General features: G+C 48.1%; 1 protein-coding gene across 1 annotated transcript; it reads left to right on the forward strand.

The window, feature by feature from the left end:
* Window positions 1-287: 287 nt before the first annotated feature.
* Window positions 288-12,630, forward strand: epha10 (EPH receptor A10; the record flags this gene model as incomplete). Its single annotated transcript, XM_084484853.1, has 8 exons — window positions 288-291; window positions 842-903; window positions 1,548-1,664; window positions 3,208-3,294; window positions 4,484-4,636; window positions 8,348-8,538; window positions 10,021-10,185; window positions 12,516-12,630. The coding sequence occupies 8 exons, from the start codon at window positions 288-290 to the stop codon at window positions 12,628-12,630; spliced, it is 894 nt and encodes a 297-aa protein (XP_084340979.1).
* Window positions 12,631-13,085: the final 455 nt, after the last annotated feature.

Below are 13,085 nucleotides of genomic sequence, written 5' to 3' on the forward strand. Positions count from 1 at the left end.
CCATGGTTTAAGAGCTAGCCGTTGGATTTTTACTCGGTTTCTATCCCCTCTATTTCACTATCCACTTATTTTCTCCTCCTCCAACTCCTCCACCTCCTCCACCTCCTCCTCTCCTTTCCTTCTCTTGCAGTGTCCCCTTCTTCCTCTGTTAATGTTAAATCACTGCTTGATTTCCAACCTGCCATCTGGGTGCAGGCGGGTGTGGTCTTAGTGTGCGTCTGTGTGTGTGTGTGTGTGTGTGTGTGTGTGTGTGAGTGTGTGTGAGTGTGTGTGTAACATTGACTACGATGGGTGTGTTTGTGTGCTTGAATACATGTGTGTGTGCTCCTGTGTGTTTGTGTGTGTCTGTAAACCCATTGAATGCAATATGTTTGTGTGTGTGTTTGTGTGATTACATGTTGTGTGTGTGTGAGAGGAGAGATAGATTGTGTGTATGTGTGTTTAGAGGGTCATTAAACAGAGACAGGCAGAGCAGTGGAAAGGTTCCCCACATCCTCCACAGCTCACTGAGTGAAGAATGGTACCGCATAGCGTGCGCACACACACACACACACACACACACACACACACACCAACTTCTATCGATTTCTTCCTTTCATTATTCATGTATCGTATATTCATATGTATATATTTAAATTATTTCTGTCTCCCTCTCTCTCTGTCTCCCTCTTCTTCTCTCACTGCCTCCCTCTCTCTCTCTTTCTTTATACCTCTCTCTCCCTCCTTCTCTCTCTCTCTTTTTTCCTCTCTTTCTATCTCTCTCTCCCTCCCTCTCTCTCTTTCTTTATACCTCTCTCTCTCCTCCTCCTCCTCCTCTTTCTCCCTCTCTCTCTCTCTCCAGGTAACACTATGATGATTGTGGTAGAGAGTATGGGCAACGGAGCCTTGGATTCCTTCCTCAGGGTGAGCTCTGTTCTGTCTATTGTTCACCCTTTGGTGTGTGTGCGTTTGTGTGTGCCTATGCATGTGTGTGTGTGTGTGTGTGTGTGTGTGTGTGTGTGTGTGTGCAAACTGAAGTGAAATCAGTGCTTGTAATCAGAACTAGTGTGAATGAACCAGCGCTGTCGCCCAAGACACATTAGCGCTTGAGTCGTGCCCTACATGCGGGCAGACTAAGTGTGGGCAATAATGAACGTAGTGCGCATTATTAACGTAGCAAATGGGTTCTCTCCACAGGACTTTGTCAGTGGAGTGTGTAGATTGTAATCGCGGCCAAAAGCTCTGACATGTCCCCTCAGCCTTGTGGAGTGATATGAATGAATGGCGGGTTTGTTTCAGCACAGATTGGACTCTGGAGTGAATCACGGCGGCTATGTTGTGTTTTGCCTTCTGCTTATTTGTACTGCTTGTCTCTTCTGCTCATGTTTTGCTCCATCTAATTTTTCCTTTTCTCCTCTCCTGTTCTCTCCTCTTTTGTCCTCACCTCACTTCTCTCTCGTCTCTCCTCCCCTCCCCACACGTGGCGTCTCCTATCCTCTCCTCTTGTCTCCTCTCCTCATCTCCTATTTTCTCCTCTCCTCCCTCGTCTCCCCCCTTGGTGACCTCAGAAACACGAGGGCCAACTGACGGTGATGCAGCTGATGGACCTTCTGTCCGGGGTTGCCTCCGGGATGAAGTACCTCACCGACATGGGCTTCATCCACAGACGGCTGGCCGCACACAAGGTGGGCGAGAGAGGGAGAGGGAGAGGGGGAGGGGGAAGGGGAGGGAAAGAGGGAGAGGGGGAGAGAGAGAGTCCAAGGTAGGGGAGTTGGGGGAGCTTGTATTTGTGGCTACATTAATCTCTTGGACCCTGAGAACTGACTCTGGTTATGCTGTCCATGTGTTCTCTTTTGTTCTCACTATATGGAGTATTTGTATGTTTTCCTTCTAAATATAGCAATGTATTCCTTTTGGTTTGTCCTGTAAAGGGGAAATCCGGTGTAAAATGGATCTGGGATATGTTTAGTATGATAACGAGTTGAATGTTCGTTTGGCAGCAAAATAGCGCATATAGACGCATTATTAAGTTGGCTGTTTTTAGCCGATTCTACCACAACGCTATAAACTTGGAATGATGAGGGCATGTCTCATGGAAAAAAATAAATTGCTATTTTAAACCACTTACAAGGCTAGAAGTAGCCCGACACTTCTTTGGTAGTATAATGAGGGTCTTAACATATAAAACGAGGCATTGATAACTTTGTAAGTGTACAGATTGTTTATTAAAAAGGACATTTTATACACACAATACCATCAGTAGTTCACCCGTTGACGCCATCTTGTCTTTAAGACTCGATACGTAGATTGGCGAACACAGAGCTTGCGTGTTGTTGACGGATGTGAGGCTGTACACGCAAGCTCTGTGTTTGCCAATCTACGCATCGACTTATTATCGAGTATTGTGTGTATAAAATGTCCTTTTTAATAAACAATCTGTACACCTAACACAAAGTTATCAATGCCTCGTTTTATATGTTAAGACCCTTATTATACTACCAAAGAAGTGTCGCACTACTTCTAGCCTTATAAGTGGTTTAAAATAGCAATTTATTTTTTACCATGAGACATGCCCTCATCATTCCAAGTTTATAGCATTTTGGTACAATCGACTAAAAACCGCCAACTTAAGAATGTGTCTATAGGCGCTGTTTTTGCTCCCAAATGAACATTCAAACTCGTTATCATACTAAACATGTCCCAGATCCATTTTACACCAGATTTCCCCTTTAACCTAGGCCTGTAAAGCCTTTAGCACCCTTTTGAGAGGGCAGTTGAGAAGAAGGTGAAATAATTCTGACCTTAAAATAACCTTCACTTCACTTGAGTTTTCGTCTGAACTTTAGTTCCACATTACCTTTTGTGTGGTTAGATTGTAGTGTTTTGAATGAACACTACAATCTGTAGTGTACTTCACACTGCGAGAGAATAATTTAACCAATCAAACCAAACAGCTTGATGTGGGTTCATTTCACTTTCGGTGTTCAAAGAAAGGTACCTGTAATCACATTGTTTGAACAGATGGGTGCAAAACATGGAAAAGAGTATAACAACAACCAAACACAAACATGGTTCTTTGTTGTGTTTGAAGACGGCAGATTGTCAATTGGTCGCGTAGCACGCTGTCGCTTTTATGCATATAGTGTTCACCGCTTATGCTAATGCTTGAATGCTATGCTAATGATAATGTTATGCTATCCAAACTATTGTACACCTTCTACTCCCCAGGTGCTAGTCAACTCCAACCTAGGCTGCAAGGTCTCGGGCTTCAGGCCTCTTCAGGATGACAAGATAGATGCCATCTACACCACTCTGGTGAGAGAACGACGAGATAGGATGACCATTTGTTGTGGAAAGGGGGAATTCCAGTGTTACTACACCATATGTTTAAGTTGAAATGTTAAATGGAAGCTAAAGATAAAAATGAAAACTATCTTTATAATGGTCAACAAGAAAACAAATTTATTGTAGGCAAGCAAATTTTAGGCTAACAAAAAAAGGGATGAAAGATTATTGGAAAAGAATAACGAAATCCAATCCAATCAATGGGAGTGTGTGTACTGCCTGTATTATCGTGATCGTATTTACCACTTGTTTTAATTCATTCATAATTCTTTTTAATTATTTTGTCTCTTGCTTCATCGAGCTCTAAACGCAGATCCCCAGCGAGACGCTTGTCTTAATACATCCAGCGATGAAAACCCTAATAAAGTGCATACATTTCATGTTACGCTCCCACAGTGTGTTTAAGCAGCATTTAATTAGTTGTTTATTCGTAGCGTCCCCCTTTTTGCGATAACAGAGTTTAGCTTTCATTAAAAAAAAAAAAACCATGTTATTTAACATCTCGATTTCCGCCCCCCATGGTTATTTGATCTCCTTTTTAATAAGACGTTGCATGCTCAGTTACATTTTATTCAAACATCCCTTTGATCCGTTCTCCAGGCTGGGGAGATTTGAGATAATCAAAGCTAAAACGTGGAGCTCTGCTGGTGCGGCATGGCGTTAACACTGCAGGGGTTATGAGTTCGATTCCCTACAAGGAATCCATGTCGTTAATTAGCAGCTTGTGGATTACGGCACGTTGTCCAAGGATGACGACAGGTAGATCGTGGACTTTGGGGTTTGAACTTGGAGCCTTTTGGCTGACACTCACTAACTGTATTATTTATTCATATTCATACATCACAACCACTCCATCGTCAACTCTCTTGTCTTGCTCTCTCTCTCTCTCCCTCCCCTCTCCTTCCTCTACCTCCTCTCACCTCACCTCCTCATCCCTCACCTCCTCCCCCCTCCCTCCTCATGTCTCCACCTCCTCTATCCACTCCCCCCCCCTCTTTCCTCCTCCACCCTCCCACCTCCTCCTCCCACCTCCTCCCCCCCCCCCCCTCCTCCTCCCTCCTCCCCCCACCTCCTCCCCCTCCTCCCCCACCCCTCCTCCCCCCCCCCACCTCCTCCCTCCTCCCCCCCTCACCTCCTCCTCCTCCTCCTCCTCCTCCAGCATGGGGGTAAGAGTGTGGTCCTGTGGACCGCCCCGGAGGCCATCCAGTACCACCGCTTCTCCTCGGCCTCAGACGTCTGGAGCTTCGCCATCGTCATGTGGGAGGTCATGTCCTACGGCGAGAGGCCCTACTGGGACATGAGCAACCAGGACGTGAGTCTGCCCCGCCCTGTGTGTGTGTGTGTGTGTGTGTGTGTGTGTGTGTGTGTGTGTTGGGGTTTTGTGTGTTTTTATTTAAATCCTAGTGGGGAACTTGTATGCCAAGGATCTCGTGTGTGTGTGTGTGTGTGTGTGTGTGTGTGTGTGTGTGTGTGTGTGTGTGTGTGTGTGTGTGTGTGTGTGTGTGTGTGTGTGTGTGTGTGCGTGTCTTTTTTAAATTTCAATCTAGTGGGGACCTTGTATGCCAAGGACTTTGGCGTGTGTGTGTGTGTGTGTTATTTTAGTTGTATCCTTCTTTGTGTGTGTGTGTGTGTGTGTATGTGTGTTTATGTACTCATGTGGTTGTGTGTGTGCGCATGCATTTCTATCCTAGTGAGGACCTTGTGGTGTGTGTTTGTGTGTGCGCGCATGCATTTCTATCATACTGAGGACCTTGTGTGTGTGTGTGTGTGTGTGTGTGGGTGGTTGTTTGTCTCGTATCTGTTGTTCATGTTTTTCACAGTCTCCATTACAACCCCCTATTCCCTTGAATGTGCCGCATGATTTCGCTCCCTGGTTCCGTTTCTCTCTCTCATTACTTTCACCTGCTCTCTCCCCATTTATTTCCATTTCGGCTTTCTTACTTTCTCCTTTCTTTCGTTGTCATGGCTTGTTTTTTCTTCCCTTTCTTCAAACTTTTTTAGCTTCTCTGTATTCTTTTTCCCTCGGTTTTCAACCATTCTCTCGCTCTTCCTATCTCTCGCTTGTTTTCTTTATCTCTGTCTCCCTCTCTTTCTTCCACTATGCCTCACTCTCTCTCTTTTTTTCTTACTCTCTCTCTCCTCTCTCTCTCTCTCTCTCTCTCTCTCTCTCTCTCTCTCTCTCTCTTTCTTCCTCTCAGCCTCTCTCTTTCTTCATCTCTCTCTCTCTCTCTCTTTTTCTTCCTCTCTCTCTCCCTCCCTCCCTCCCTCTCTCCCTTCCTCCCTACCTCCCTCTCCCAGCTGTGACTCCCCTTGGATCTTCTATCTCATTAGCGGGGTAGCAGGCGACTCTCAATGCTTCTGAGAAGGACTTCTGGGGCCGCCCCAGTTCACCCCTCTCTAAGTCCCCATCATCTCCTTGACCAATCCTGTGGCTCTGTAGTGACACAGTCTCCCAGCCACACTCCCAATCCCCTACACTCCAACTCCCTTCTACTCTAGTGGTCTTGGTCGTCCTCAACTGCCCCTCAAATCCCTTGGGTGGTGGTGGTGGGAGGAGGGGAGGGGAGTGTCATCGTTTCCTGTTTTTCATGTGGAAGAAGGTCTGGTCGATAAAGCCTCCGTTGGCTTTGTAACAGCAGCCTTGTATTTATTTACCGGTCAATGCAGCGGCTGTTGTGCAAACCGTGTCCTTCAAAATAAAATTTTGGGTTTCAAAATAAAAGCGTGCCTTTGATTCAGCGCCTTCATCCAGAGCAGCTTGAACTGTTTTCTGAAGTGGAAGCTGTGAGCGTCACGCAGTATTGTGTCAAAAAGTTTTGTTATGGGTCATCGTCTCTTTTCCCTTTTCTCTTTGATAAGGCTTTGTCAACATGGCCGACGTCAAAAAGTAATGAATTTGGAAGCCTGGCTTTTAAGATTTTGATCATCGCAAAGCCAGAAAAATAATTATCCAAATGACAGCCATCGGAATGATAACAGCAACAAGTAATGTAGCAGAGTGTGACGTTTAGACACCCCAGAATTAAATATAATTAAGTGTGGACAATATAAAGCCTGTATAGTCCCACTGCTGGCTCAATCCCTCAATCCTCTTTATTCATTTCCGTTTCTGTGTAATACGTCTGTCAGAATCGGCAATCGCGCTCCCCCCTCTCTCTGTTTCTCTTGGCTGTTGCTCATTACAAAAGCGCTCCAGCAGAGGGGGTCAAAGGTCGGGATACTAAAGTACCGCGGATATTAATCGTTTTTTATATTTTTTTGAAAAACGATGTATCATAACTGGCATTTTGCGAGCCCCACCAGAGCGGCATGCATGTGGCCTTTTCTCTCTCGCTCTTCTGATTAAAAGGAAAATGTCAAAGGCTGGAAAAAAGCACTTCATAAACGCTGTTGATGGAGATGAAAACGGTGAAGGGGGAGGGGGCAGTTGGGGTGGAAACGAGACGGGGTCATCGGGGTTAGCGGTGGAAAAGTGAGCACATAACAAACACGCAACGCTTTTACACACACACACACACACACACACACACACACACCTTCACACACTACCCTTCCTCTGTGATTATAGTTTGAATATTGCTGTTTATGGAGTGGCATTTTGCGCTCTGGCTAGCTGTATCTCCGGAGCGTGTATATCAGGTTTTGTTATTGTTAGCGGTCTCAGGTTCCGACATTAGCTTGATGGAAGAGCGTTTTTGCGCCGGGGGAGATTGTTGTTAGCCGGGTGGGATGTTTTACGGCCGGCTGGAATCCAAGCACAATACGAACTCAAATGGTAAAAAGGATAAGAAAAGGGCTGGGCTGGAGGCTTTTGTCGGCGGCTCTGTTGTTGTTTCTATGTGGTTTGAAGGCGCTGTCAGGACCAATTTCTGTTGTTACGCTCAGTGGTAAGAGAAGGACCTGGGCCAACCGAAAACCCCACCGCACGCCCTGTGATTAATGCTTCATTTTATTCCCTCTGATCCAATTCGTGATTGAAACACAATACAGAACACAATTTATTTTTTCTCCCTTTGTTCGTTTAATTCCATCCATAATCGCGGTCGTGAATTGAACCGCCGCTCCACGACTCCATCCAGGAGACGAGGCTTAAAAACAGGAGCAAACCGCTTCACCCCAAAATGAAATAAAAACAAGTGCAGCAGATTCAAATCTCTTTAAGTGAAACGCAATGCGTTCCTCCCCCCCCCCCCCCCCCCCCAACTGAACCTTCACCGTGGATATATTCCGCAATATAATATCCATTAATCCCAGGAGAGGAAATAAAAAGGTTTCTCTCACCGTGAACTTTGAGCCGGTATGTTTGTTGCTTTTTAAAAACAAAGATCTGTGACTGGAATAGAAATAGAGCCGTTACGTCACACCTCGTCCCTTCGCCCCGGCAAGCGAGTTCTTATTATTTACACACGTGAGAAGATAAGTAGAACTGACCGAGCACGAACCCATTTGCCTCATATCCGATTATTTTAAAACCACAATTGTAACGCTATCTTCCTCCATCCCATCGTCTTATTCGTCGCAGTCTTCCTTCATGCTGTCTCAAATATACCCCCTAAATAGGGCGCCATGTGGCTGAGGAGGTAGAGCGGGTCGGCTGGTAACCAGAAGGTTGCTAGTTCTATCCCCAGCTCCTCCTAACATAACAGTGTCGAGGTGTCCCTCAGCAAGACACCTCACCCTGATTGCTCCTGACGAGCTGGCTCACTCTGCATGTTCAACACCTCCGTCTGTATGTGAATGTGTGCATGAATGAGTGAATGTTTATAACCAGTGTCCACTTTCAGTGGACACTGGTTATAAAAGCGCTGTACATAAATGCAGTCCATTTACCAATTTACCATTTAAATCGATGTTTGTCCAAAACAAGTCGCTAATACCGTCATCTGACCTCATCTCATCCTCCCTGTCCTCAGCCTCAGTCACTCAAGGCTAAAAAGGCTAAAACAAGTCTTGATGTGTTCTCAACATTGACCTCCCTATCGACCTGGCCGTTGCCCCGCCCCCTCTCTCCCCACCTGTCCAGGTGATCAAGGCCATCGAGGACGGCTTCCGACTGCCCGCGCCGGTCAACTGCCCCCCCCACCTCCACCAGCTGATGCTGGACTGCTGGCAGAAGGAGCGGGCGGAGCGACCCAGCTTCAGCCAGATCCACTCCGCCCTCAGCAAGAGCGTCCGCTCCCCCGACGGCATCGGCTCCTCCACGCTAGCTCGCAGGTGAGCCACGCGGGGCCATGGGGAAAGCAAGGCCGACCGGCTAGGCTAGGATAACCTAGAGCTAGGCTGGCTCTATGTAAGCTTTGATTTATCTTGTAGCCAAGTTAGGCTAGGCCAGGCTTACCTAGAGCTAGGCTAACCTGGCACCAGGTTCGCCCTTTAATGGCTGACTATCGTATAGCCAAGTTAGGCTAAGCTAGGCTAACCTAGAGCCAGGTTAGTTAGGCTAGGCTAACTTAGAGTCACCCGGCTAACCAAGAACCAGGTTAGGCTAACCTAGAGCTAGTTTGGACTAGGCTAACCTAGATCAGGTTAGGGCAGGCTAAGCTAACCTATAGCTAGGTTGGAATAGGCTAACCTTGAATCAGGTTAGGGCAGGCTAGGCTAGCCTAGAGCAAGGTAAGACCAGCCTAACCTAAGGCCAGGTTAAGCAGGCTAGGCTAACCTAGATCAATAAGGCTAACCCAGAACCAGGTTAGGGCAGGTTAGGCTTACCTAGAATCAGGTAAGACTAGGCTAACCTAGAGCTAGTTTGGACTAGGCTAACCTCAAGCCAGGATGGGCAAAGCTAACATAGAGGGGGGTAAGGCTAGGACTTTGCTCTGCTGCTACAGTGCTGATGTCTGTCTTGAAAAATGCTTGCTAAGGTTTAAACTGGCCCTTAAATGTTTGGGCTTCTATAGTGCTTTAACGTATCGGCACCCTTAATCACATTAATATTTGATGTACTGCAGTAAGCAGTTGTCAGACAGAGCGCTACCTGGTTGGAAACGCAAAGCTTGCCAAACCCTAAAATCTATCTGGAGCAGCAATGTACAAAAGTTATGACATTGCTATTTCTGATTCACTAATAAAGAGTATGGACTTCGGTTAAAGCCCATTTCATCCCATTAGGGTCTGAATGGGACTTATTACCACTGGGGATAACCGCAGTGTGTGTGGGGGCCAGACAGCGTAGAGCTGTGAGTGTGGCTGGCTTCCAGCTCCCAGCTGAAGGCTGAGCACTAGACTAACCACTTGTGATGTTGCCCTTTTTTTCTGCTCCTGCTCCTGCTCCTTCTCCACCTCCTCCTCCACCTGTTCTCCTCATTCACCAACTCCTCCACCTCTATCTCCTCCTCCACCCTCTCCTCCTCCTCCTCTCCTCCTGCTCCTCCCCTTCTCCTCCTCCTCCTCCCTCTCCACCTCCTCCCCCTCCTCCTCCTCTCCTCCTCCTCTCCTCCTCCTCCTCTCCTCCTCCCCCCCTCCTCCTCCTCTCCTCCACCTCCACCACCTCCTCCTCCTCCCCCCGTCCTCCTCCCCCTCCTCCTCCTCCTCCCCCGCCCCCCCCCCCCCTCCGCCTCCTCCTCCTCTCCCTCCTCATGCTCCCCCTCTTCCTCCAACCCCCCCTCCTCCTCCACCTCCTCCTCCCCCTCCTCCTCCCTCTCCTCCTCCTCCACCACCTCCTCCTCCCCCCCCCCCCTCCTCCTCCTGCTCCTCCAGGACCCTGGGCTCCTCCATGGCGCTGGCGGAGCGTCCGCTGCCGTCCTTCTCGGCATTCAACTCGGTGGGGGAGTGGCTGGAGGCGGTGGACATGGGCCGCTACAAGGACAACTTCACCGCCGCCGGCTACTGCTACCTGGAGGCCGTCGCCCGCATGACCGTACAGTGAGTGGACGCCGACACCCCTCTCTTTTAACATGACGCTCTCTGGCTCTCGCTCTCTCTCACTCTCTCGCGCTAGTTCTCGCTCTCTCGCACAGGTGCTCTGTCTGTCTGTCTCTCGCTCGCGCTCTCTCTCTGTCTCTCTAGCTCGCTGTATCTCTATCTCTCTCTCCCTCGCTTGCTCTCTCGCTCTGTCTCTCTAGCTCACTGTATCTCTATCTCTCTCTCTATCTCTCCCTCTCTCGCTCCCTCGCTTGCTCTCTCGCTCTCTGTCTCTCTAGCTCGCTGTATCTCTCTCTCCCTTGCTTGTTCTCTCTGTCTCTCTAGCTCGCTGTATCTCTATCTCTCTCTCTCTCTCTCTCTATCTTTTTCTTTCTCGCACCCTCTATGCGGATCCCCTTTGTTGTCTCTTCAGTGTACTGATTCTCTCTCTCTTCACTATCAGTTTCTCTGTCTATCACCATCCCCTCCTCTCTGACGCCTTCTCTCCCTCTCTCCCTCTATTTCGCTCTCTCCCTTTAACCCTGCATCGCTTTTTCATTCCGACTGTTCGATCTTTCCACTCTCTCCCGTTTTCAGTCTCCCCCCCCCCCCCTCTATTTCACTCTCACACTCCTTTAACAATGCATCTCTCTTTCAGTCTCACTCTGTTACTCCTTCTCTCTCTCTCTCATTCACTCTGTCTCTCAGTCTCTCTCCCTCTGCATCTCCCCCCCCCCCCTCTCTTTCCCTCCCTCGGTTGAATAAATAAGCAGTCGTTTTGGTGCAGAGCGGGTGAGCAACAGCAGCCTGAGCAGTGCCGTTGGTATTCCCTGCTCTGTCTGATCGATGTGCTCTGATTCACTCTCTCAGATATCATTTTCTCTACACAAGGTGATTTGTTAAGAATAGTTTTTCCCATCCCTAAATGATTCATTCAGGGGCAGAGAGAAAATAACACAAATGAGGTTTTGTTTTAGAGCCTTAGTTTAAGTGGAACTTATTGTCTTGACTGTATATACCGCAGGACGTATACTGAAACATCAATATATATATTTATAGATTTATATATCCACTTATCCTCGCCACAATATATCCTCGCCGAGATTCAATCTGTAGAACGCAGTACTACAGATTGGTTTATTGGCAGTCTGAAAAAGCCCCTATTTTTTCCCCCTCCCGCGCGATAATTGAGTTGACATTTTCACCCGAGTGAATGAAATATTGTTCATACACGCCGGAAAATATCCGCTAGAGAAGGCTGGATGCTTTGTCGCTTTTGTAGAAACAGATGAAAAACAACAGAATGGGTCTCGTAAATGTTATTCTGACGTGACGGCGGAGGTGTTGGTGCCAGTCCAATTAAATATTACTGACAGTTACATAGTTCAAAACCCAGTGACTTGGATATCGTAGACGCGACTGACACAAAAACAACTGAACGCAACAACAAACGTAATAAACAAACCCGAACTGATGGAGACGATAGCGAAACACACTCACCTACAGATGTGTTGAAATCAACACGTTAATTTATAAGAGGTAACAGGAAACAAATGCCGCTTTTCCACCGACAGTATCAGCTCGACTCGACTCAACTCGCCTCGACTCGACTCGGTTTGGTCGCGTTTCCGTCTAAAAAAGTACCTCTTCAATGTGGGCGGGTCGTAGAAAAGAACCTCTCCAACATGGGCGGGTCGTCATTAGGTTTTAATCACGGGAGACGCGATTCCCGGGAAATCTGAATCTGATCAAGACTATTTCCTGATTCCCGGGAAAGGTTATGATGGGAAATAAAATAAAATAAAAAGCGCAATGACTGCGCGTCTATTGTTGTCATACGGTAACGTTGATGGAGGCGAAACTCGAGCCCTGGGAAAGGAACGACACTAAAACGAAACAGCGAAACGCTGATCCTCTGGAGCCGGTCCGTGGACTTCAGCCACGCCGGACACACACAACCACGCGCAGCCTAACTCTAGCCCCAGTAAAGGAGCGACACACACGGCGAAACGCTGATCAGTGTCCCCCTCGGGAGCGGGTTCGTGGACTCCAACCACGCCGGACACAACTTAACTTACAGCCGCTGGCCAATCAGTTACCAGCAGCCTGTTTACGTCACACAAAAGTACCTACTCCGCTCGCTTGGAACCTCGACAGAGGTAGTACTAAAAAAAAGTACCCGGTACTAGGTACCGGGTACTTTTTTTGCCAATGGAAACGCAAAAAAGGCGTGGCGAGTCGAGTCGAGCTGGTACTGGCGGTGGAAAAGCGGCATAACACTAACAATTCAGAATACACCCCTTTCCAGGAGACCACGCCTCCGCCTAACCCAACGTTCCTTGTTTCCGTAGAGATGTGCTGAGCCTGGGCGTGACGTCCCTGGAGCACCAGAAACTCATCCTGACCTCCATCCAGGCCCTGAGGGCGCAGGTCATCCAGATGCACGGCCGCGGCGTCCAGGTCTGACACGCCCGGCCCGCCACACCAAAAAAAAAACACACACGCATACCCGTGGGCGTGCACCGACGTGCGCAACCCGCGCCCAGACAGAGGAGGCCGGAGGTGAAAAGGGTGGAGGGAGGAGATTTTCCAGACTTGAGAGAACGAAAGAGAAGTAGAATCATCAACGCCTCCTTTCTCCCCTTTTCTCGGTGTCTGCCGTGGGTTTTACATCGAGCCTTCCTACTGAGGTGATCTCCTCCGCTTCCTTCCTTCCTTCCTTCCTTCCTCAGCTCTTGAATCCTCTCTGGCTCCTACCAAGGGATCGCAGAGAGGTGATGTCATTTGACCTTTGGTGACCTTCACTGACCTCAATCGATTGGTGGGCCACCTGTGGTGAGGTTCAAGTTCCGGAGCAGGTCGTCTGAAACCAACAGACTACTGTCTGCTGAACTGTGACTTTCCTTTAGTTTTGTATTATG

Source organism: Micromesistius poutassou, assembly GCF_964030765.1.
Source record: "Micromesistius poutassou genome assembly, chromosome: 20".
Taxonomy (NCBI): domain Eukaryota; kingdom Metazoa; phylum Chordata; class Actinopteri; order Gadiformes; family Gadidae; genus Micromesistius; species Micromesistius poutassou.